Source organism: Diadema setosum, chromosome 2, assembly GCF_964275005.1.
Source record: "Diadema setosum chromosome 2, eeDiaSeto1, whole genome shotgun sequence".
In the NCBI taxonomy this organism is placed as follows: domain Eukaryota; kingdom Metazoa; phylum Echinodermata; class Echinoidea; order Diadematoida; family Diadematidae; genus Diadema; species Diadema setosum.
The window spans coordinates 17,994,791-18,022,283 of record NC_092686.1 but is presented as its reverse complement, the minus strand read 5'-3'; the positions used below and the strand labels follow the sequence as shown (position 1 = coordinate 18,022,283).

The 27,493-nt window shown below is 39.4% G+C and overlaps 1 protein-coding gene across 3 annotated transcripts in view; it reads left to right on the top strand.

The window, feature by feature from the left end:
* The window catches only part of LOC140246200 (ribitol-5-phosphate xylosyltransferase 1-like), a 42,288-nt gene extending 15,049 nt beyond the window's left edge, over positions 1–27,239 (top strand). The window contains exons 4-7 of one of the 3 annotated variants that reach the window (XM_072325649.1): positions 1,482–1,787; positions 2,643–2,813; positions 4,151–4,468; positions 24,446–27,239. In XM_072325649.1, the coding sequence (XP_072181750.1) occupies positions 1,482–1,787; positions 2,643–2,813; positions 4,151–4,468; positions 24,446–24,458 (808 nt within the window). In that variant the 3' untranslated portion in view covers positions 24,459–27,239. Of the gene's footprint in view, positions 1–1,481; positions 1,788–2,642; positions 2,814–4,150; positions 4,551–24,445 lie in introns of those variants that run through there. The other 2 variants (XM_072325648.1, XM_072325647.1) reach the window with 2 other exon arrangements.
* The last annotated feature ends 254 nt before the right edge of the window (positions 27,240–27,493 follow it).

Below are 27,493 nucleotides of genomic sequence, written 5' to 3'. Positions count from 1 at the left end.
TATTTTTCTTCTGTTCTTGATCATATACAATGAGACATTTAAATGCAAGATGTTTTTTTATGTCCTCAAATAAGGTCTGTGAAAATATTTGAGCAAAATGAGAATTAGTGAAATTATGTGTACAAAAATTGAGAACTGCTCAACGCCCACCTTAGAATTGCCAATTTGTCTTACTCTCTTAAACTTATTAGTTCATAATTTTGGTGTTTAATTTTTTTTCCCCCACATTTTTAGCTCACCTGAGCCAAAGGCTCAAGTGAGCTATTGTGATCGCCCTTCGTCCGGCGTGCGTCGTGCGTAAACTTTTTACATTTTCATCTTCTTGAAAACCCCATGACCGATTTTCATCAAACTTGGCAGGTAGCATCCCTAGGGGGTTAGGAACTCAGTTTGTTAAAATGGGTACCATGCCCCACCCAGGGGGCCCCCAGGGGGCCCAAACCCCCAAAATTAAGGAATCTGTAAAAATCTTCTTCTCTAGAACCAGAAGTGATAGAACTAAGTTAATACTATGAGTTAGTACATTGATGACTGTAGTTTCAAGTTTGTTCATGGCAGAATCAGGGGTGCCCCCCTTGGGACCCAGGGGAGGGGGGTGGGGAGGGGTCCTAATGGGGCCTAAATTATACATTTTCATTTTCTTCTTGAGAACCCCATGACCCATTTTCACCAAACTTGGCAGGTAGCATCCCTAGGGGGTTAGGATCTCAATTTGTTAAAATGGGCACCATGCCCCACCCAGGGGGCCCCCAGGGGGCCCAAACCCCCCAAAATGAAGGAATCTTTAAAAATCTTCTCTAGAATCAGAAGTTATAGAGCTAAGATAATACTATGAGTACATTAATGGCTGTAGTTTCAATTTTGTTAATAGCAGATCCAGGGGTGCCCCTCTTGGGGGCAGGGGGGGGGGGGGGGGCTTGGGAAGGTCCAAATGGGGGCTTGAATTGTACATTTTCATCTTCTTCCTGAAAACCTTATGATGGATTTTTGTCAAACTTGGCAGGTAGCATCGTTAGGGGGTAAGGATCTCAATTTATCAAAATGGGCACCATGCCCCACCCAGAGGGCCCCAGGGGGCCCCTAATCCCCCCAAATGAAGGAATCTTAAAAAATTTGGGCCCTTATTATACATTTTCATCTTCTGCTTGAGAATGCCTGGTCAAATTTTAGTAGAGCTGTGAATAATTTAGATTAGTGATTGCGTGAAAGGTGAACTTGCGATACTCGGGTGAGCGCTAGACCCGCGGGTCTCTTGTTACTGATCTGCTCCTGATTTTTCTGTTTTCATACAAAGCAACATATTAGAATGGAATTCCCCTTTAAGCAGAGAGATTAAGCATTGCGAATATCAGAAGGTTTTCACAATACTACCAAAGTTTGTATTTTTTATTTTTTTTATTTTGAGAGCTTAGCTTATATTCTTGTAAATGAAGAAGAGCTTGTGTATTTTGATGTGTTCATCTTTTGTGTTAATGTTTCAGAATGAGACATGGTGATGGTGTAATGCCTGAAAAAGTTCCCCAGGATGCAGAAAATGTAGTCCTCATTTTGAATGGACGATCCCGGGACACAGTTTACCACACCAAGACCTGGCTGGACCATCTGGAATCCTACCCGAGACTAGCCCGAGTTGTGCTCATGCTGATAGGCAACGAACAGTGCCAGAATGACTGGGTCTTGCCTTACATGAAGAGCAATGGAGGAAGATTAGACCTACTCTTTATTGTTTATGACACCACAATAGTGAATGGACGAGACATTCTGCAGTGGCCCTTGGGTGTGGCAACGTAAGTGATGGCAAACATTTTACCAGTACATGGAATCATTGGTAAATGTGGATTTGAATGTCCTGTACTGCTGAAGATAATCGGGAAAGAATGTTTCTGGGGTGATGAGAATGTAAGAACTGATGGATACTCGGTAGTATGTTTTTCAAACAACATGATTGGTATTTGTATTTAGAAGTTTTAAAATCTGTTAAGTTTTGCCATATGAATTTCATAGAAAAAAAATGATCCACTAATGTCTCTCTGATGGTGTGAAATTCCATTGTACAAGAGAAATTTGTTCTAGCAAGCTGTGATAAAGATATATCAAATGTTCCGAGGAAATGTCTGCTTACAAGTCTTCTTCCACACCAGTCATTGTACTGAGCTACTCTTATGAGATCGGCTGTAACCCCCCCCCAAAAAAAAAGGCTGCTGTAACAAGCTGAATTTTGTAACTTCCCAACAACACCACAACAAATTTCCAATGCCTATATGACCATAAAAACCATGCTCGGCACATCCACTTTGCCGTCATTACTATTGATGTCTTGTGCAATGCTGCGTTTCTGTTTACCAGTGTGTAGCCCACTGAACTTTGTTTATGGAAATGCAGCACACTCAGATATTCAGTGTTGTGTAACATGCACTTGGCTGTGCCTCGGGTATGTAGCACCATTCAAAATATTTTTGAATGCACCATATCTCCCCTAACGCACTCTCATCTGTGCATTATTTGTATTCTAATGTGACAGTTGCACCACATGCATGCACAATGTGTTTCGTGCTTGTTGATATTACGAGATCTTGGCTATGAGGAAAATGGGTGGATCCTGACCTCCGTTATATCAAGTTCCCTCTGCTTGTATATCTAAGGTACCGTGGCTTTCCTGTGGTCAATAGCAGTCAGCTGCACCTGGCTTCTCCACGACACTATCTGTGTAATTTCATGGGCACAGTCTATCCCGGTTCATCACGTGAACGGCTGTCGAGAATCATGGCCAGTCATCAACTCCAGAACTACTGCTACATGAAAACCCGAAAAAAGTAAGCTGTTGCACTTTGAGAAATTTCCACTGTATGTGATTAAAGACCCTAGGTATACCCAGTAAACTAATCCATGCTAGATGATTATTTCCAATTCCAGCAATTTTTAAAGGGATCAGGGTGCCATCAGTTGATGCATAGGTGGACAGGGGGTGCTCCAACCACAAATTATATTTATACTCATTTTGTGATTCTTTATAAAAAGTTCAGGTTACTGCATTTCTGATCTTTCAAGTCAAAACAATATGTGATGTCGATAGGTCAAAACACTTGTGCTGAAATATAAATGTTAAATCGGCAGATTTGAATGAACTTTTGTGTAGAATGTTCACTTTTTGACTCAACGAAATGTAAGCAAGCAAACTGACAAATGGCAATATGACTACCACTCTCTTACAAGACTGGATTTGGAAGTCATACGGCAGGCATCCACAGGGAGATGGTGTCCTATACCAACTTTCGCATTTAGAATTGCATGGTGAATATTTTGATGTAGATTTTATACACGCACCTTTTTTTTTTACCAAGGCCCACTTTGGCTCCTGAGAAGTTTTTTGAGGCCCAGTTGCATGTACATCAAATACAAATCTTCTTCATTTTTATTTTGGAAAGACATCATGGCCCATTTTAAAGAGCTTAGCAGCCCACTTGAGAAGCACTGCTCTATAGTGATTGGAGCATTTTTTTGTTTTTGTTTTTGATACCCCCGGACACAGTTTTGATCCAATCATACATTGTACAGTAGGTATTGCCAAAATGCTGGCGAGAGTAACGCAAGCTGGACACATCCAGTACTCTTCTCGCAGTTTTGAACCTCTTGAAAATCCTTGTTATATAATGACTTTCATGTTTGTCCCTTTACTAATATGTCGTCAGTGTTCTCTTCACAAGTGAATAGTAAACACGTGTAGTACCCAGGCTGCTGGAGACACCACCATGTATTCATCAGTCTTGAAAACTGTTGGTATGAAAATATGATTTGCCAGAGTAAAGGAGATAAAATAAATTCAAGATTTTGATGTCTTTTTCTTATCAATTTCTGTAGTGATTGATATTGGTCTTTCATGTGGGAACACAAATTTATATATAAATTCTGTAATTGGTCTTTCCAATCAGATTGCATATTTCATTGATATTTTTTTTTTTTAAATTTGATGGCTGTGCATGTGTATGTAGCGTTGCATGTAGCTATTTCACAATGACAAAATTCCTAGATGAATGAGGCCTGTGATCTATAGGTGATGAGAATCCCAATCATCCTATGATCTGCGTTAGAACACTTTCAGAATTATAAAAGGGTTTTGCTTTTGTGAATTTATACAATGTATCATTACCAGTTGGGAGCCAGACGAGACTGAAGCAAGCCTGCAGTCCTACATCAATGTCATCACCCAAAGTGACCTCACACTCAGTCCTGTGGGCATGAACCCAGAGTGCTACCGGATTTACGAGGCCTGCGCCCTGGGATCCATGCCAGTCGTGGAGAACCTCCCAACCGAAGGGGACTGCCTGCGCAGCCCATTCAGATTGCTGAAGGAGCACGGTGCACCATTCGTCTATGTCAAGGACTGGAGCGAGTTGCCAAATATCATCAAGGAGCAGCAAAGACTGTCGGTGGATGAAGTTATCCAGAGGCGGCAGGATCTTGTTGCATGGTATGAGGAGTTTAAAGGTACCATGAGGGATATTTTCCTAGGTAAATTGCAGGGATTGTTTCCAGGGTATCAGTTCAGGTGACAGATACTACTGTTTATGTTTCAGCTAAAAGTTTGAACTGCTATGCAATGTTCTAATGGTTCCAATTCTGTTTTTACTCTTACAACATGACATGACATGTACAGCATGGTTTTGTAGTCAAGATTACCAATCAAATCATGAACATCAATTCTTTTTCACCTCAAAGGAAATGTAATTAGGATGTGGAAGATATATGAGAGGGTACAAATAACACATACAGTACAAAGTGTCTAGAATCTGGATCCATTGTATCCTGTACTTGCCCTTTGCTTGATTTTCAAGGCTTGCCAATTTTCTAGTACAGATGTTACCAGGGTTGTCTTTCTGTTTTCACATCTTGTTGATTTTATATTCCCTGCCTTTGTGTTGGTAGTCTTTATGGGGATACGCTTCTAACCAATATGAGAGACATAGAGAACCCCCAAAATGTGTAGTCTTTTAGGCTGGTATCCCATGATTTTGGCCAGTTTATCTCAAAATCTAGAGTGAAGTGGTCTTCACACACATCTCTCCTCCTGTGATACATGTGGGAATGAATATTGAATTTTTTGCGGCCCGATGTGCAACTGTATTTTATGACGATTACCTGTCTTTTCGAAGGATCTTGAGCCCCGACACATTGGCTTGGTACATAGGTAGATGAACAACTAGGTGCTTACCTCGAATAAGAAAATCAAAAGAAATGTTGAAACAACAAGCTGAAGAACTGAATGTTCGATAGCAAGACAGGTGAAGTAAATGGTAAATTTAATTTTCCATTGTGTATTATGGTGCAGTGTCAAAATAGATGAACAGGCAAGTATGGCCTATTGAGTTTAGCCTGGGTAGACATAGCTCACATGTCTTGTAGCTCAAGACTGATTGCTCTGCTCCCTGAGTTTATATTGTTCAATCATCACAGATTGACTTGCAAGGCAAAAGATATCAAATTTCATTTACTCCCATTTTTTACTGCCCCAAATACCAATCGTACAACATCCTGCCTGGCTACCACTGAAATAGCCATGACGAGAATAAAAGCTGGGCCTTTTTAATTGTTGTAGTGATGAAGAGGTTATAAAAATGTGATTTTTTTTTTTAATACACCAATATATGTGTGACATTTAGGCAAATTACATAGATCTAGGGTTAGGCAAAGTTTTATGCCCAATAGCTTGTGTGGGTCCTTGGGTGACGCGGACTTGGCGTCCTAGGGCTAGGGTTAGGCAGGGCTCGACACTAACGGTGGCCCGGTGGCCTGGGGCCACCAAAAACGCATGTCGGGCCACCCAAATTTCAGAAATGAAGAATTTGGTGGCCTGATCGGGCCACCAAAAAAGGTCAGATATTTGCCTTTGGGCCACCAAAAATAAAAGTTAGCGTGGAGCCCTGGGTTAGGGTTAGAGTTAGTGTCCAAGAGTGGTGCGGATGATGTGGACCCCGATGCCCTGGTTCCTCAGTAATTCTGAAACCATTGGCTTTTGGTGGCCCTAATGATTTCTATATACGACCATGTTTTGTTTTTCGTAGGTCTGGAATGGATTGGCAGTAGCCTGAAATGTTTCCCATAGTCTGTTGTCAGCTTGAATTTCCTGCAGCTGATATTTCTTTTGCAGTTACCACATTTGCCCTGATCTTTAGTGCCTAAAGATATTCATTCTCCGTGAGGAAACCTGGGTTCCTTATTCAGACATGATCCTCCTTGTGTCAGGAGTAACATACTCATTTTCCCCTTCTTTCAGGGATCTTGACTGCCTTCTGTTGTAATTGTATTAGAGGCGCAAGTTCTACTACAACTGGGTCTTCCCATTTGCAGATGTGTACTAATCCATGAATACACTTTTGTAGAAACAAAGTCTAAGGGTATTACTATGTTGTGGACCCACTTCTTTGGCTTTGGTGTAGATGAAATTGTTGGTGGTAGGTATTGGTAGAAAGAGCAATTTCTTGACATATAACCAAATGGTCATATCTTTCCTCCAAATTTAGGTTCTACTGAAAATTCCTTTGATTGGTCATATGCTATTCTAATGACATGTATGGTCAACATATTTAACATCTCAATTTTAGGGCTGCCTTTTCTATATTCTCACATTAACAAATCGGTTGTTTCTTCACTTTGGTGAATACCTGGTCATGATCTAGACTAGGGACTTATCTGTATTCCCAAGTATCTGGCCATTTTTCCAGTTTCAATGGACCATGGGGGACTTGGACAATTAAACATAGTTTCCATGAGGGGTTTTGTTCAGAGAGCCAAAGGTGTTTAATATCGGGCCATTTGTTGAAGTGAATTGCCAACAGTTGACAATAGCTTTTTCGAAGGAAGAACTTTCACGGAACAAAGACTGGTGTGGGCAGTGAGACTCGTAAAACAAAGGTAAAAAGTCATTGAATCAGTGACGCCCAGGCGAGACAGCAGTCAAGAGAACAGAAGGAGATAAAAACAAGATTAGCTGATAGACTGGTTGATGTGAATAAAAACTTGACAGAATCGGGGGGGGGGGGGGGTACTTGACAAGTTATCATACATTGTGGGTATGAGACAAAGTTGGTCATTAGATAGCTGTAAATACATTTAAAAAAGACTTTTTATTAACTTATCTGTAAAACTATTTAAGTTCAACTTGCCAATTATACAACCAATTATTTCACCATTATAAAAAAGAAACAGGGCACACCTATCCATAATCCAATGAAACCAAATATTAGTACACATTTATTTCAATATTGCCTAACTATCGTACAAAAAAACAAAAACTAGACAGGGAATTAGAGAATGATGCAAAACCAAATCATTGACCAACTCAGAGAATTGGGAGGAGAGAGGTGGAGATAATGATGAAAGTAGCACCACAGCATGGAAGAACCAGACAGTTGATATGAGCTACAAGTATAAACGTCAAGCTGAAGAAACTACAAAGTGTATATAGCGATATCATCAGCATACAGATATATTTGATGCTCAGTAGTGTGTAATTTCATTAATATACAAATTGAATAATATAGGGTTGATGGCACTGCCTTGAGGGAGGCCAGCTTGGCACCTGCAAGTGTCTGAGAGAGTGGAGTTTATTCACACCTGCGTTGCCATTTAACAGATGTCCTGCCCCAGTCAAACTTCCCGGGTGAGATGACGAGTCATTTGGCTATTTTAAGATGGTAAAATTTCACGTAACGAGGCCCCGTATAGGCAAAGTGAGACTAAAGAGAAAACGGAAAGTAAAGAAGAAAAAAAAAATTACCCCAACATTGACCCATTTAATTCTTCTATTAAAACTGTATAAATATGTCTCTTTTCTACAAAACTTAAAACACATTCATCCATAACAAATTTTTTAAAAAATGGTAGAATTACATGTTACAATGCCTTGTATGGGCAAAGTGAGACTCGAGAGAAAACGGGAAGTAAAGAAAAAGAATCTTCATCAAATCAGTGTCACGCAACCAGACAAAACGAGACTCCAACCGACCCTGTCACTAACAAGCCGCAGCCAAAGGAACAGGATATTAAAAGATCAATACGATAAGAATAAAATTCAACAGAACCAGAGGGGGAGCTTGATGGATCATCGTTCGATGTGAATAAATGACATGGGGTAATTATTAGATATATATAACGAATCAAAATTATCCCAATATTGACCCATTTAACTCTTTTATTGAAACGGTGTGAATACGTCTCTTTATTACAAAATTTTAAACACATTCAACCATAACAAATAAAAAAAAAATGGTAAGATTTACACGTAACAAGGCCCCGTGTGGGCAAAGTGAGAGTCGAGAGAAAACAGGAAGTAAAGAAAAAGAATCATCTAATCAGTGATGCGCAGCCAGACAAAACGAGACCCCCACCTTCCCCTGTCACCAATGAGCCACAGCCAAAGGAACAGGATAGAAAAAGATTGGGAAGATAAGTACGATAGAAATAAAACTCGACAAAACCAGAGGGGGAGCTAGAGGGATCGTCATTCCATGTGAATAAATGACATGTGGTAATTATTAGATATATTTAACAAATTAAAGTTACCCCAATATTGACCCATTTAATTCTTCTATTAAAACTGTTTAAACGTGTCTCTTTATTACGAAAATTTAAAACACATTCAACCATAAGAAATAAAAAAAAAATGGTAGAATTACAAGTATTAAGGCCCCGTGTGGGCAAAGTGAGACTTGAGAGAATGGGAGAGAGTGGGGGGGGGGGCCCTCCACAGCAACCTGCAAAACTCGATTGTGCGATGACTGGGCAAGACGCTGCGCGACTCCTTGTCGCAGCAGTGCAGTGGAATCAAAAGATGGGAAACCGAGCCCACCATCCCAGATCTGGGCGTGGAGACTTGCGTTGTTGGTATCTTTCGGCAGATGTAAAGCCCCGCGCACGAATTTTCTTGTCTCCTTGTCAACCCTGCGTAGTTTCCATTCTTTGCACCGCTAAGCGCAAGGCTATAGCGGTGCCGAGCTAAAAGAAAAAGAATCGTCTTCCAATCAGTGACACCCTAAGCCAGACAAAACGAGACCCCCACCTTCCCCTAATAACAAGCCGTAGTGTCGGTGTTGTAGTGTCATTAGAACTTACACTACGCCAGTGCTGTAGCACGCTGCGGTAAGGCCACTACAGCTTACAGTAGATTACTTACTAAAATACACTAAAATATGCTACGATAACTATGAAGGATCTACCCAAAACTACTCTTAACTATGGCTTAACTAATCCGAGGGCTCATCTGGTGATGTGGAGGGTCTTGCCACTCACTAGCGTGTAGATGCAAACCGATTTCTGACTCTGTAAGATCTGAGTGTGTGTCTTCACTCGAGGCTGCAGTCTCACGCGGTCGAGGCTTAACCAACCAATGGCGGTCCGGAACGTCAGGCCCAATTTGCTTTACTCCGAGCTTGACAGATCATCATTCGTTGTGAATAAATGACATGGGGTAATTATTAGATATATATAACAAATTAAAATTACCCCAACATTGACCCATTTAATTCTTCTATTAAAACTGTATAAATATGTCTCTTTTCTACAAAACTTAAAACACATTACACTATAACAAATTTTTTTTGAAATGGTAGAATTACATGTTACAATGCCTCTTGTGGGCAAAGTGATACTCGAGAGAAAATGGGAAGTAATGAAAAAGAATCGTCTAATCAGTTACACGCAACCAAACAAAACGAGACTCCCACCGTCCCTGTCACTAACACGCCGCAGCCAAAGGAACAGGATATTAAAAAATCAATACGATAAAGATAAAACTCAACAGAACCAGAGGGGGAGCTTGATGGATCATCGTTCGATGTGAATAAATGACATGGGGTAATTATTAGATATATATAACAAATTAAAATTACTCCAATATTGACCCATTTAACTCTTTTATTGAAACGGTGTGAATACGTCTCGTTATTACAAAATTTTAAACACATTCAACCATAACAAATAAAAAAAAAATTGGCAAAATTACACGTAACAAGGCCCCATGTAAGCAAAGTGAGACTCGAGAGAAAACAGGAAGTAAAGATAAAGAATCGTCATCTAGTCAGTGACGCGCAGCCGGACAAAACGAGACCCCCACCGACCCCATCACTAACGAGCTGCAGCCAAAGGAACAAGATATTAAAAGATCGGGAAGATAATAATAAAGATAAGACTGGATAAGACTTGAAGGAATTATTGCAGAGATTGCATGGAAAACATTCAGTGGAGACCGTCCCACCAGTACTCCTTCCTTTACATTTGGGATAATGCCAAGCGATGCTATTAAGATTAGAGGAAACCTTATCAAATCTGCCACAACCGTATGTGATATTTAGACCATGGGACAACAGATGTTGTCTGATTAGAGAATGCTGGATAATCGACTTCCTACATGAGCAGGTATATTGGGATGTATCATTGGGATACAAGAGATGGACATGGCCATTCTCCATAACTACACACACACTAAAAGGACAAGAAAAAATGGAAAGGTTCTGTCTTTAAAAAGACAGAACCCAGGCGAGTCTCGAAAAACCAAGGCTAGTGCGTTCTTTTAAAACGTCAAAACGCAACAATGCGTGTGATACAGTTAAAGATTTCGAACGCCACAGTATACAACCAGGTTTAGAAGAAAAATCATAGAAAGAAGAGGAGCAAGTCAAATTTAGCCTGACGGAATCAGTTGCCCGGGGCTCACCACGTGGAGGTATCGACTTGCTATTTGGTACCCCAAAAAAGATCAATACAGTAAAAATAAAACTGAACAGAACCAGAGGGGGAGCTTGACGGATCATCATTCAGTGTGAATAAATGCCATGGGGTAATTATTAGATATATATAACAAATTAAAATTACTCCAATATGATCCATTTCATTCTTTCATTAAAACTGTTTACATACATCTTTATTTCAAAACTTCAAACACATTCAACCATGACAAATTAAAAAAAAAGAAGGTAGAATTACATGTAATAAGGCCCGTGTGGGCAAAGTTAGACTTCAGAGAAAGACAGGAAGTAAAGAAAACGAATCGTCATCTAATCAGTGACACGCAGGCGGACAAAATGAGACCACCACCATTCCCGTCACAAACGAGCCTGCAGCCATAGGAACAGAATATTAAAAGATCAGGAAGATCAATACGATAAAAATAAAACTCGAGAGAGCCAGAGGGGGAGCTTGAGGTATCATCATTTGATGTGAATAAATGACATGGGGTAATTATTAGATATATATAACAAATTAAAATTACCCCAATATTGACCCATTTAATTCTTTTATTAAAACTGTATGAATACATCTCATTACAAAATTTTAAACACATTCAACCATAACAAATAAAAAAAAAATGGTAAGATTTACACGTAACAAGGCCCTGTGTAGGCAAAGTGAGACTCGAGAGAAAACAGGAAATAAAGAAAAAACAGACTTAAAATACATTCAACCATCACAATAAATAACTTTCTTAACATAACAAATACAAAAACCAAAATTCATTTTACATTATACAAAACAAAAATTCATTTTACATTATAGAGGAACATGGCAAATGTCACCATGTTCGGGGGTAGTCGAATATGTAACCTGTAAGAGAAAAAGAACTGGAGAATGGAGAACACCCAAAGAAAAGTAACTAAAATATAAAGGTAGGAAAAAATGTGAATAGATGACATGGGGTGATTATTAATGTATATTACATGTTAAATTTACCCCAATGTTGACCCATTTTTTCCATTTATTGAAACTATATAATCCATCATTTATTCCAAACTAAAAAGTGTTTAACCATCACAATAATTAACTTAGTTGACAAACTGTAAATACAAAAACCAAATTAACTTGACATTATAAAAGAGAATGCAGATCGATGTGACCATGCTGGTGGGAAGTCAGTTTGTGACCGGTAAAAGAAAAAGAAGTGAGGAATGGTGAACACCCAAAGAAAGGTAAATAAAATGTAATGGTAAGAAATACACCGGTACAGCTGGCGGAAAAAAGGCAAATGTACTTGGACATGGCAAAAATTTGTTATTAGATTAAAGGGCGATCGGGTGAACTCCAACATAAATATAAATATAAGCAGTGAATGGGATAGTCAAGGAGGAAGTGATATAACACTGGAAGCAGCCGCCTGACCTCATAGAAACAACAACCAAAGTCGCCCCGTTTGGGGACCGGTGGCCATGGTGGGGACCGATGTCGATGTCTCCACGGAAGGAAGAGGGCTAGAAAGATCTTCCGTGGATTGGGAGTGGAGTGGGGCCCGGGTTCAACAGGGTTTGGTCCCACATCCGAAGCCCTTTCTCTTCTCATTTCCCCGAGGAGGGTTGAGTACCTGGCATTTTTCTTCCGCATGCCCTTAGTAGATTCTATGCTGCAGTGAGGTAGTACCTTATGTATAACCTGATTTATGTTGTACGTAGAAGCGAGTGTTTTAGTTTCCACACCTGCTGCCAGTCTCAACTCCTCATCCCACCTCATTTTCAGGCATGCCCTGATGGCATCGGCCACGCCCGAATGATATTCATCCGGATGGGACTTCCGCTCATGCTGACGTTGTCCTGCGAAGGATTTGAATTTTTTAGAACACAAGGGACAGATGGACTTGTCCTGGTTCGCGTCAGCACCATTTTTTAAACCGGTGTCACTCATGCTGTTGGTTGACATAAAACAAAAAGGTAGCAAAGCAAAGGAAAGAAAGAAAAAAGTGTGCCCCAATTACAGCCCTAAATTTGGACTGTAATAACAAAAACAAAAGGAATTTGGAAAGGGCACACAAAAAACCAAAATGGATGGTTAAGGGAGATCTGCCGTCTACGCAAGTTAGATGTTGCCTGGTGGGGCCATGAGGAGGCTCTCCCTTAGCAACTATGACTCAAAAACTCGAGTAACGAAAATAAGAGAGGACTGGAATGGAACGAAAAGGGACGCACATGCAAATCATAAACCAAAGAGAGTCACAGTTACTCCCGCCTATAATATGTCACTATCCACAGTACAATATAAAACAATTATCACTTCGATAACGGTGTGGTCAGAAATCCTAGCTGACTGCATTGCATTACATCATCCCTAAAAATAACTACTAATCATGTTAGGCTACAAGTACAGTGCATCAATCAGCCAAATATGTAGGCACTTCCTAGATCATTCCAGATTGGGTGAGCTACGTACATTGTATTTCCTGTCACATGCATGTACTGTAGCTATACCAAATAGAAAGTTCTCCACTAATCTGGTCAACTTGTATACATACATTAAAGCAACCATGCATACAGAACAACATACATGTATAATGTACAATGTATCTACTAGATGGTACATTCATGACACCATCCCCATGGGAAAACGAAAGCTTTGCCATAGCAAGGGTTTCTTTTTCCCTCACAATTTCTCATTCTTTACAATGAATGTAATGTAAAACCCAAGTCAAGCAACTATTTTCACATACTTTCACATGCCATTGTGACTAGCTAACTATGAATCAATTCCATGCTTTCTTTTCATGGATATCATTTACAATAATGTTGCTTCCTAAAGACCTAAGCTCATATAATCCTGTTGAACTGAAATTAATTACCAAACACTTCAGAAATGAATAGGCTAAACACTTGAATGATTTTAGGTGAAAACTTTTCACTTGCGATATTCTTTGTTCTACACTCTTGACAGTGCATCAGCATCCGCAATCACATCGTTTTTGCCCGACACGTGTGTAACTTTGAGCACATAAGGCTGTGTCATCATACTCCACCTTAACAACCTGTGGTTCTTCATCTTGAATCGGTCTAAAAAGACCAAGGGGTTGTGGTCAGTATAGACTGTGATTTCCCCTTTGCCGTTTGTCAGATACACTTACTATTGCTGGAGGGCAAGGAGGAGACTGAGCTTCTTTCTCAATTTTCTCAATTTTGTCAATTCAATTCAATTTATTTCACATCTCTTAAAGGTAGGGAATCCCATTTGCACGCCTTAAAGGGTGTGTACAGTTCTGGTCGAGGTGAGGATTTAGCTTTTGCGTTTTGCGAGATATTCAGAAACCACTCTATGAGATGTCAAAGAGCATGCAGTTCTAAGGGGTATCAAAAGTTTATTTGATGAAAATCGGTTTTGAAATGGCTGAGATATCCAAAAACAAGGTGAAACAAAGAGATCCTAATAAAGTTGTGGCATGTCGCCTTTTATTATTAGCACTTTTTTGGATATCTCAGCCATTTGAAAACCAATTTTCATCAAATAAATGTTGAATCCTTCTTAAAATTACATGCTCTTTCATATTTCATAAGAGGATTTTCATTATCTCACTTAGGAATGTTCAAAACATGAATCCCCACCTCAACCAGTACTGTACAGTCCCTTTAAATGAAGAGTTGTATAAATACACTGGTATGTTGAAGAGAGTATCATTTTAGAAACTCCCATAAAGTATTGAAAGTGGAAGGTAACATTTAGTACATTTTTTTGACCGTTAGATTTTGAATTGAATTGTTTTCGGGGCTCACCGTAAATTCCAGTACATTACTAGGCTACCTTTGCAGACCCATGTACTGCATGTGTGTCCATCATGTATATTTTGTGAAGAAAGTTCATCAACACTTACAAATATTTCTATATACATTCTTGCCACACACTCTATATGTTATTACATCAGCTCTTGTACTTTTAGATTTGTGTTTATAGATCACAAATACAGAAGAATGCAACAAAAAGGCTTAAGTGTGGCTGACACACAGAACTACTGAGTAGTTGAGTTTTATGCATTATTCAAATTTTAGATAACTGTTGACTTCCCAATTTCTAAGCAGTGGCCTAAGCAAGTCCCCTGAGGTCCATATTTAATGTTATGCTGCATTTTGGGAGGTCTGTAAAAGGTATCCCCTACCTTTAAAAATGCACAAATCTAGACATATAATGTATATACATGTATATACAGAACATGACATGGAGATATACACAAAACAATTTCAAAGCACAAAAAATACAAAGACTGTTGCAGTATAGAACGAAAAAGTAAGAATACTAAAATGCAGCAGATGTGAGGGAATGACAAAGGCCCTTGGCCTATCAGAGGTCAAACCCTTGGTGGACTGCATTTTATTTGTTTGCATTAAAAAAAAATACATATAAATGGACAAGAACAGAGACAAAGAGAGACAAAGCAGGCAAAATGAGGATTAAAGACATTTGTGGGAAGACAACACTCGCATGCAAAGAATCGAGTAACAAAAAAACAAAAATAGTACCGACAAAGATTTGCGGGTAATAAACTCAGAAAATGAGCCTGTGTATATAACATTTTTTTAAAATCCAAAAAGCACTTTAATGGGGGAAATTACAAACACATCTTTATATTTTCTTTTAAAAGCAGACAAAAAAGTTTTACTTCAGATAACAATGGGTACATGCATATTATTCCAAATAATAGGGCCTTGATGAAATAAACTATTTCTTGAAACTTCATATCTATAAAAGGTACATGTATCTGTTTTTGAGTTTCTGCTGGCATATACATTGACAGAAGAGTTATATGGCACATAATCCTGGATGTCAAATGGAAGAAGTTTATTTAAAAGTACGTACATAAATACAGAAATCTGATATTCATACAAATGATTAAAAGGGAGAATTTTTAGTTTCAGGGACAATGGTCGAATGTGAGCGACGTAATTTGAGTTCGTAATTACCTTCTTGCACGCTTTTGTAAGACAATTTTTTTAGCAAGTACTGGGCACAATGTCCCCACACAGTAATTCCATATGTAAGATAGGGCAAAAACATTGTATGATAAAGAGTGATCAATATACAAAGAGGGAGAATGTCTTTTACCTTACACAATACTACAATTTTCGATAATTTGCTAATAAGGTGGTTGATATGATCTTTCCATGTAAGCTTACACTCTATGATTACATCAAACAATTTTATACTTTCAAATTTTCTTATATACATATCATTCAAACACAAATTTATCACATTTTCATCAGTTATTTTATTCTTTGTCTTAAAAATCATATAACATAATTTTTTAGCATCTATTTGTAATTTGTCAAGTTTTAACCACTCTTGAAAATTCATCAACTCTTTATTCAAAATATCATTTATCCAAATTATATTACTCCCTGATAAAAATAAACTTGTATCATCTGCAAACTGGATTACAGACATCTGGGAACTAACATTTTGTAAATCATTCACATAAAGTAAAAAAAGCAATGGTCCCAATATAGAGCCCTGAGGTACCTCTAATGTTATATTCTCAGACTTGGATTTATAATTTCACATTTACAAATTGATTTCTTTTAGATAACTCTTAAACCAGTCTAGAACCACTCTCCTAATACCATAAAAATATAACTTTCTCAATAAAATCGCATGATCAATACAATCGAAGGCCTTAGATAGGTCTGAAAAGATCCCGATGGTAATTTCCTTTTTTTTTTCATATGATTTTAGTATATTTCGTATCAAATCTACTAAAGCTAAATTGGATTATAACCTTTCCTAAAACCAAATTGTTTGAGATAAAACATTTCTTATAACAAATAACATTTATTTGTCATACACAAATTTTCTCAAAAAGTTTAAAAAGAGATATGGGTTTGTAGTTTGTTAAAATACATTCATCACCATTTTTGTAAACTGGTATTACTTTGGCAAGCTTAAGGCCATCAGGGTAGACACTCGAATCCAATGAAGAATTAAATATAATACACAGAGGTTTAAGAATAATATCAATACTTCATTCCACAAGAGCAGAATCAAAACCATCATAGCCACAGCACTTTTTGGTTTGCAATTTTAACACAGCTTTCTAAATATCATATTCTGTTACTTCACTAAAGTACATAGAATCAGCAAAACTCCCTTTTTATATATTTATTATCATCAAAAGAAGAATTTCCTACTATTTGTTTGTGGATACTATGGCAAGTAGAAATAGAATATGAATATAACATCGGGGGTTTCGGAGGATATCATTGCAAAAGGAGTCAAATGGACACTTACACCAGTCGTAACTGTGCCTGCTTTCAAAACCTTCTCTGGGTTATTACATACTATATTGTCTGATGTTGTTGCAGGGGGAAGTTGTAATACGTGTGGGCTTAGTAATTGGAGGCATAAAAGAAAATGTTTTGATCAAATCAAAAAAATCATTTACACTGGACAAAATATTATACTTACATATATCAATATTAAAATCCAAAGCAACCCGCGAAACTCGATCGTCCGAGGACTGGGCAAGACGCTGCACGACTCCTCGTCGCAGCAGTGGGATGGTGGATTCGAGAGATGGGATACCGAGCCCACCATCCGGGATCTGGGCATGGAGACTTGCATTGGTTGAATCTTTGGGCAGATGTAATGCCCTGTGCACAAATTTCGTGGTCTCCTTGTTGGCCCTATGAAGGGTTCTTTCTTTGCACCGCTAAGCACAAGGCTATAGCGGTGCCTAGCTACCAGAACATTGACTAGCGCCCAGATCTTCCGTTGCGGCTTCAGTGGGGCTTGCTTAAGCAGCGAAAGGTCACTCACCAAGTGAGCTAGGGCCTTCGACGGGCCGTCCGTCCCTCCGGCTCCAACTTTTTCCGCTTGGTCGCTTACGCGCCAAAGCTGGGTAGCCAACCCTGTGGCTGTACTAGCAAAGATCACAATATCATCTGCAAAGGCTAGCTTGAAGATTCGACTGGGCCCCAGTTGGATGCCGATGTTTTTAATTCTTGTAATACTTGTAAAAGTCCCTGGGACCCATCATCCTGATCTTCCGGCCGCTCACGTCGAACGTCCTGTCCTTGTCAGTCACCCACTTTTTCCGCTTGGGGTCGCTTACGCACCAAAGCTGGGTAGCCAACCCTGTGGCTGTACTAGCAAAGATCACAATATCATCTGCAAAGGCTAGCTTGAAGATTCGACTGGGCCCCAGTTAGATGCCGATGTTTTCGTCTAATACTTGTAATACTTGTAAAAGTCCCTGGGACCCATCGTCCTGATCTTCTGGCCGCTCACGTCGAACGTCCTGTCCTTGTCAGTCACCCACTTTTTCCGCTTGGGGTCGCTTACGTGCCAAAGCTGGGTAGCCAACCCTGTGGCTGTACTAGCAAAGATCACAATATCATCTGCAAAGGCTAGTTTGAAGATTTGACTGGGCCCCAGTTGGATGCCGGTGTTTTCGTCTAATTCAGCTAGGGCCCAGATCACACATTGTCCACACGTAGTATAGACCTATTAGGAGAATCCTGCATTATGGCGAAGGCATACCAGTCGCCATAGCGACATTTCTAGTTTTTTGTTTTTTTTTGTTTTTTGTTTGCTGGTTCGACATATGAGACTCAATTTAATGTGGTGTAAATTTGCACTTTTGGACAACCTGTGTAGGCAGCACTGTGTCTTTGTCTTTTGCGTAACACTTTGGTAAAGCTAGTGTCATGGCTGGGACCTGGAAAGGAGTCGGGCTCCATATCAGAAATGAATAGACTAAACTTTTGAATGATTCGAGGTGGAAACTTTTCACCTGCAATATTCTCTTGGTTCTACACCTTGACAGTGTATCGGTAATCACATTGTTTTTGCCTGACACACATGTAATTTTGAGCGCATATGGCTGTGTCATCATACTCCACCTTAACAACCTGTGGTTCTTCATCTTGAATCATTTTAAAAGACCAAGGGGTTGTGGTCAGTATAGATTTCCCCTTTGCTGTTTGTCGGATACACTTACCATTGCTTGAGGGCAAGGATGAGACTGAGAGCTTCTTTCTCAATTGTAGAATACTTCTTCTGATATTGGTTCAATTTCTTGGAAAAATAGCTAACCGCAGGCTCAGGGTTCCCAGGCAGGCATAACTCCCCCACTCCCGATGGATGTTGGGAGCAACATCTCTGAATAGACATTGTTCACACCAGTTCCCAAGTAGCTTGGAGACATGGTTATGGAGAGCCAGACGAGACTTCAGTATGGTAGGATGTGTCTGGAGAATGTGAGCTGTCGTCTCTGGAGCTGAACCACAATGGCGACAATCAATCGTGCCTCTGGCTAAGGCAAGGTTCTTTCTGCAGGGCATAGTCTTTGATCTTAAAGGGACTGCCTGGATGTACAGATTTCCCGTGAGGATGGCGGGTTGAGTTTACCCACAACGTTGAAGCCGGGCGGCTAAAGGCCAAGATGTCTTGACCTTGCCTCATACGGGTGAAGTCCCAAAGCTTTCCTTGAATGTTCTCATGAATGCATGGCGGCAGCGACATGATCTTTGTTGATCTCACCGGACGGCAGGTTCAAGTCCTTCACCAGATTGTCTAGTACTTTTTGCACGGGGATAGATGAGAAGATTGCCTTGATGGTGGGATCTTTTAACTTGAACAAATGGAATAGATGGCATTCTACTCCAGACTACACGAGGCTGCACGAGGCTAATGTGTTCCAGTACACTGCCATACACGAGAGCCTTTTCCCGGGAGAAAGCTCCTGCAGGTCACGTAAGATGACTCGATTGTTGGCACCTTCACATTCAAACTGGAATAGAGATGTTAATGTTATCGCATAGGGTATCCTGTCACCGGACGGTGAGTCACTAGCCGAGTTTTATTTCAGATAACAATGGGTATATTATTCCCAATAATAGGGCCCTTGATGAAATCAACTATTTCTTGAAACTTAATATTTATAAAAAGGTACATATATCTGTTTGGAGTTTCTGCTGGCATATACATTGACAGAAGAGTTATATGGCACATAATCATAGATGTCAAATGGAAGAAGTCTATTTAAAAGTAAGTACATAAATACAGAAGTATGATATTCATACAAATGATTAAAAGGGAGAATTTTTAATTTCAGGAACAATGGTTGAATGTGAGCGATGTAATTTGAGTTAGTAATTACCCTTCTTGCACGCTTTTGTAAGAATTTTTTGAACAAGTTCTGGGCACAATGTCCCCACACAGTAATTCTATATGTAAGATGGGGCAAAAACATTGTATGATAAAGAGTGATCAATATACAGAGAGGGAGAATGTCTTTTACCTTATACAATACTACAACAATTTTCGATAATTTGCTAATTAGGGTGGTTGATATAATCTTTCCATGTAAGCTTACAGTCTGTGATTACACCAAGAAAATTTCATACCTTCAACTTTTCTTGTATACATATTCAAACACAAATTTATCACGTTTTCATCAATTATATTCTTTGTCTTGAAAATCATATAACATCCCGGATCTGGGCGTGGAGACTTGCATTGGTTGAATCTTTGGGCAGATGTAATGCCCTGTGCACAAATTTCCTGGTCTTCTTGTCGACCCTTCGAAGGGTTCCTTTCTTTGCACCGCTAAGCACAAGGCTACGTGGTGCCGCACTGTCAAAACATTGATGAACGCCCAAATCTTCTGCTGCGGCTTCAGTGGGGCTCGCTTAAGCAGCGAAAGGTCACTCAACCAGCGAGCTAGGGCCCTCGATGGGCCCTCCGTCCCTCCGGCTCCAACTGACACGCCCAGGTACTTATAAACGTCCCTGGGACCCATCGCCTTGATCTTCCCGCCACTCGTGTCAAAAGTCCTGTCCTTGTCCATCACCATGTCCAGGGAAGTCGAAAATGTAACCAGTTAGAGAAAAGAACTGGAGAATGGAGAACACCCAAAGAAAAGTAACTAAAATATAAAGGTAGGAAATATTGCACGGACAGCCGGCCGGATAACTAAACAAAAACGGTACGTATGTATTTGAACAAATAATAAAAGATCAAAAAGATCAATACAATAAAATTAAAACTCAACAGAACCAGAAGGGGAGCCTGATAGATCATCATTCATTGTGAATAAATGACATGGGGTGATTATTAATGTATATTACAGGTTTAAAATTACCCCAATATTGACCCATTTTTTCCATTTATTAAAACTATATAATCCATTTATTCCAAACTAAAAAAACATTTAATCATCACAATAATTAACTTAGTTGACAAACTTAAATACAAAAACCAAATTCACTTGACATTATAAAAGAGAATGCAGATGTGGCCATGCTCGAGGGAAGTTGGGTTTGTGACAGGTAAAAGAAAAGTGAGGAATGGAGAACACCCAAAGAAAAGTACCTAAAATATAAGGATCGGAAAAAACCGGGACAGCCGGTAGAAAAAAAGCATATGTGCTGGGACATGGCGAAGTTTTTGTTAAATCATAGTGTGAGAGGGTGAACTCCAACGAAAAAATAAGGAGTGGAGAGTAGATAAAATCAATGGAATTATTGCACTGGGAACAGTCTCCCATCTCGTGGAACTAACCACGGTCGCCCCGTTGGGGGACCGGTGGCCGTGATGGGGAGCCCCACCATCACCCTGCAATTTAAGGCACACAGCCCGGAGGCCCTGGGGTTGGCAGGTGGGCATAACTCCTCCACCGTAGAGACCCACTCACTAACATGCGGCAGCCAGAGAAATAGGATATTAAGGATAGGATATAACCCTGAAATATAAAAGAAAGATAAATGCTGCCCTGAGGCAATCAGTCGAGAAACTATGTAAAGAAAGATCAGAATCATATTCAAGGTTTAAAAAAAAACAGAACGAAACCTTCTCAAATTCAAAGGCAGTTCTTCTGTCCAAGCCTTATCTTAAAGCCATTGAAAGTAAGAATTTGAGCCTTTGATCACCACTTGGGTAAGAGTGCTCGATTGATTGATGTAAAGTGTGACACAACACTATTTGAAAGAGACACAGTGTTCATATGAATTTTGTCCTAATGACCACCCTGATGATTTCTCTGCATTGACACTTCATTCACAGTACTCATCAGTTCATGCAGTCCTATGGTCAATTCCTCATCACTAGGGTATTTGGTCCTCATGACCAGACTTAAAATGCAGTCAACCGTCACAATAAATAACTTTCTTAACATAATATAAATACAAAACCAAAATTCATTTTACATTATAGAGGAAGGAGTGGAGTGAGGATATAATCAATGGAATTATTGCACTGGAAACAGTCTCCTACCTCGTGGAACTAACCACGGTTGCCCCGTTGGGGGACCAGTGGCCATGGTGAGGAGCCCCACCGTCAGCCTGCAGTTTAAGGCACACAGCCCGCAGGCCCCGGGGTTCGCAGGTGGGCATAACTCCTCCACCGTGGAGACGTTCGCTAATGTGTGGCAGCCGGAGAAATAGGATATTAAAAGATCGGGAAGATCAATACGATAAAAATAAAATTCAACAGTACCAGAGGGGGAGCTTTGCGGATCATCATTTGATGTGAATAAATGACATCGGGTAATTATTAGCTCTATATATATATATATAAAACAAATTAAAATTACCCCAATATGGACCCAATTAATTCTTTTGTTAAATCTGTATAAATACGTCTCTTTATGGCAAAATTTAAAACAGTCAACCATAACAAATTTTTTTTTAAATGGTAAAATTACACATAACAGGGCCCTGTGCAGGCCAGGTAAGACTCGAGAGAAAACACGAAGTAAAGAAAAAGAATCGTCGTCTAATCGGTGACGTGCACCGGGATAAAAGGAGACCCCCACCGCCCCCATCGCTAGGGAGCCATAGCCACGGGAGCAGGATAATAAAAGATCAAAAAGATCAATACAATAAAATCAAAACTCAACAGAACCAGAGGGGGAGCCTGACAGATTATCATTCAATGTGAATAGATGACATGGGGTGACAATCAATGTATATTACAGGTTAATATTACCCCAATATTGACCCATTTTTCCCATTAAAACTATATGGTCGATCAATTATTCCAAACTAAAAACATTTAACCATCACAATAATTAACTTAGTTGACAAAATGTAAATCCAAAACCAAATAACTTGACATTATAAAAGAGAATGCAGATGTGGCCATGCTCAAGGGACGTCAGTTTGTGACCGGTAAAAGAATAAAAAATGAGGAATGGAGAACACCCAATGAAAAGCAAATTGAAATATAACGGTCAGAAAAAACCGGGACAGCCGGCTGAAAAACGGCACATGTACTTTGACATGGCGAAGTTTTTATTGAATAGTTAGGCGAACGGGTGAACTCCACCATAAAGATAAGGAATGAATGGAGTAATGGAAGGGAAGTGGTATAATATTTGAAATGGTCGCCTGACCTCGTGGAACTTGAACCAAGGTCACCCTGTTGGGGAGCCCCACCATCAGCCTGCAATTTAACATTTTTTTTTTTTCTTGAATTTGAATAACAAAGCAGTACCCGCTGCATGCTATAAGGACTAGAACCAACACTTGCTGTCGGGCGAAAGCTCGGTGGTCTAGTGGAGATGACGCCTGTCCGGTGATCAGGAGGTCGTAGGTTCGAATCCTGCTCGAGTATGTACGCCCATGATTTTTTATCATGGCTACTACTAAAACACTGATCAATTCAGTGCTTATTTACGTCGATGTAGGGCAATTTGTCAATCAGTTGCAATGAAAACATCTCGACGAAAAAAAAAAAAAAAAAATTCTTGAATTTGAATAACAAAGCAGTACCCGCTGCATGCTATAAGGACTAGAACCAACACTTGCTGTCGGGCGAAAGCTCGGTGGTCTAGTGGAGATGACGCCTGTCCGGTGATCAGGAGGTCGTAGGTTCGAATCCTGCTCGAGTATGTACACCCATGATTTTTTATCATGGCTACTACTAATTCAGTGCTTATTTACGTCGATGTAGGGCAATTTGTCAATCAGTTGCAATGAAAACATCTTGACGAAAAAAAAAAAAAAAATTCTTGAATTTGAATAAAAAAATTCTTTCCGCATGATGCTGTCGAAGATAGCTAGGCATTTTGTCCCGCATCGAGCTTTCCCTCCCCAGACATGCACTTTGTGGGGATGCTCCGGGTTCCCCAACTTCCTATTTTGGTGTCCCGAGACATCTGTAGTAGTGCCATGTGTTGTTCTCTACCCGAAAGGTGCTTTCATCCTTGTAGATGATGTCCTTAAACATTTTGTTCATTTCTTCTAAAACGAGGACAGTAGCGAAAACTTATAATTCCTGATGAGTTAACCATACAATGATCTGATCCACCCCAAGTTCTTTTGAATGTTAAGATTTGATGGATATGCTGGTGAAAGAAAAAAGAAATACCATTGCCATGCTAATAGCAAGGTGCAGTCTGTGACATTATCGATGATCTGGCTTGCTACATGGATATACTGGTACTTTGCAATTGAATATTGCTTCAACAATAGAACTTTGCAGTTTGGACACTTATAAATTAAAACAAAATCATTGAATACATTGAAAGAGAATGGCAAAATGATGGCAGGGTCTTTAGTGCATGTCCGTACATTACAGCACAGACCTTCAGTTCCCTTTTTGTTTTCATGCCGTTGCCATGGGCCTCCCAAGCCTTGAAGACATGGGATTTGCATGGTCCTATTTCACTGTCTGTGTCTTCATGTGACAAGGTGACCGTCTACCATTCTTACAGTGAGGTCCGCTAGTTGAGCTTCCTGAAGGAGGAATGATGCCAGGTGGTACGGTGCCATGCTCTTCCCACCAGCCTTCCTGTTCAGTCACTGGTTGTATCCCTCTGTGTCATTTGTTCTGATGGACTTGCCATACATACACCACACTCCTATTGGCCATGTCTGACTTTGGAGCCAAGTTATCTTCACGTAATGGAGTGGAAAGTATTGAATGAAGTAATGAATTACAAAGTATACATAATAATTTTTCTTGATACGAAAAATTTTAATGGTTTCTGTAATGCTTTCAAAAAATCCTTTAAACTGAAAAATAATACTTTATAAAATCTTTAAGTTTGATCCTCTTTTAAAATGTGTGCAGTTGCTTTGCACTGCGTGCTGCAGATAATTTGCATTCTTGTCCTACACATGTACATTCAGTTCATGGGGTGGTATGTATATGATTTTGGTGTTAAAGTGGGAAAAGATTGAGGAACTGCTTGTGCAATATAGTCTGCGCCTCATAGGTCTACTAGGAGTATTCGTTCATCCTATGATCGCATAATTAAACCGCACTAGGTTGGAACATGGAGTCATCCTGCTCATGGCACAAAAAACAAAACAAAAGATGCCAATCAACCCCCTGCCCCCTATTCCCTGGCACTTAATTGCCCCGGCTAGGAGGATCCCCTGTGCTCCCAATAACTTTTCTTTACAACTTTGAGCTATTTTGCAACCACAAAACTCTCACCACAGGTACATCACCTAAAGATGCTGGTCAAGTTGGACAAGGTCATAGGTCAAAAGGTCAATGAACTTGCATTAAAAAGTGCTTTATTCACAAATTGTGAAATGGGGGTGAGACAGCGCTTGGTGTTTGCCTCGTTTTCATCTTAGCAACCATCTGTGGATGTGTATCAGTCTCAATTACAGACACTTAAAAGTCACATAGTCCAAATCAAACCTCGTTCAAATGCTTTCATTCTATATTGGGGAGACTTTCCCACAGCTTCTTGCAAAAGGACGGTTGTCCTTGTATGCAAAATCTTCTTGGACTGTTTGTTGCAGAACGAGTATGTGCAAACGCTGGCACTATGTCCTGGAGAATCACAACTCACATCTCCATAGAGGACAACTGATGTAAGACTGGAGGAGAGCCCATTGCCGTTTGTCAAAAGTTTTAAAAGGCAGTTTTCGTAGGCAATGCACTTGCTGGTGTCGATGTGGGAGTGTTCTTCCTCGTCATCACCTGGGCCCCATTTCATAAAAAGGTGATATGATAGCAACTCTTTGGAATGGCATTTGTCAAGGTAGCAACAAGAATCCAGCATCCTCATTGACTGTTGCTATGGGAAGTTGCCATTCCAGCAAGTTGTTATCCTAACATCTCTTTACTATGAAATGGGACTTGGGAGTTTCATCTTCTGTAGTGTCATGTGTAATGCCTTCTTCAGACCCAAGATCAAGGTCAAAGACATCCACATCTAGGCCATCATAAACATGTAAATGCGTATGAAATGGGGAGAGAAGTGGTTACGAAAGTGTTTATTCAAGCAGTCATAAGTTTACTTAACTCTTATCTTACATGCACTTAATAGAGCTTTCAAAGTAAAAGAAAAGCATTCATCTGCATATCATAATTGTGTGTATGTATACAACAAAAAGTTCTGATAATGTACTTGGTGGGCCAGTAGCAAATGTAAAGGAAACATATGAAATGTTTGCATAATTGCACAGAAAGTTCTTTTTCAGCAAATCATACAACAAATGAAAATTTTGAAGAAACCAAGTAATCAATGAGTAATCAAAGAGCAATTTTGCAGAGAATGTGTCACCTTTGAAAAATTGATACTTTCATCTCTCAAGTCAGACCTAAATAAGTGCCATGCCCAAAGCGTATGCTTTCCTGGCTCTAGACATTCCTTGAACATGATGGTTTTCAAAAATGCTATCGCTTTTTATACTGATGCCATTTCCTCCAGCGTGAAATGCACTAACCAGTAATACAAACAAATTACCAAAATGCTAACTTAAAGTCAACTGTCACTCTTTTTTTTCTTGGTCAACCCTGAGAGGTTTCAGACTGTAGACAGAGAAAAATACTTCCGACAATTATTTGCGATATGATGGAAAGAATTACAGTCAGGGTTTGGATCATAAATGAAATTGAAAAATTCACAATCCCACTATTCCATCACTTTATCAGGAATACCAAAATTGTAAGTCAGAAGAGATAATTTAGCACTCGAAATTCTTCACCCAGGTATCATTAGTTTACTTACACAAACTCTTGGTTTCTTTCAACAGTACATGTATTTGGCAATTCATTCTCAAAATAATTTACTATCCACTCGCTTTGCCCACATGTAGATTTGAAGTCTTTTGAAAATGTATTTGTGTAATTTAATGGATCAAGCTTTGTGCTACACATCTGAATTTTGTCACTTTTCATCTTGCCTTGTTTCTCTTCACTCTCTCTTTCATACATAGTTCTTATAATTAAATTTCTATAGTTTCCTTCAATTTGCAAAGAGATGTAATGTTGTTTTTTTGATATGTGCTATGTAAATGTTTATTGTATTTGTTTTTTCTTTTCTTTTCCATGTCCTGTTATGCAATACCAAAAGCTAAAAATAAAAGCATTTGCTGGACAATGTAATGTCATGTCATATCATGCATAAAACAGTACTTACAATAATGTATGTAACTAAATGTTTGCAGGAAATGGAATTATTGGAGTAGTCATCTGCAATTGTAATTCAAAATCTCATTGGTAGAAGAATGTTTCAAGTCCTCAGTTAATAAAGACAAACTACAAACAAATGCTGTAGTTCCCTGCTTTGTTGTTCATGTGTCCTTGGTACACTGTGTGTCTTTGTGTCTGTGTGTGCAATTCTGAAGGCCATGAAAATGTGGACCCACCCCAGAATTACAAGCATGCCATGGGCAGCCATCGACTATGGATATCCTTCGCAGCTGAAGTACATCCATTGTAAATGCATCAAAGAACTTGATAAACTGCTTTGAACTTGTGTGATTGATCCACCTTATATCACTATGGGTCCACAATG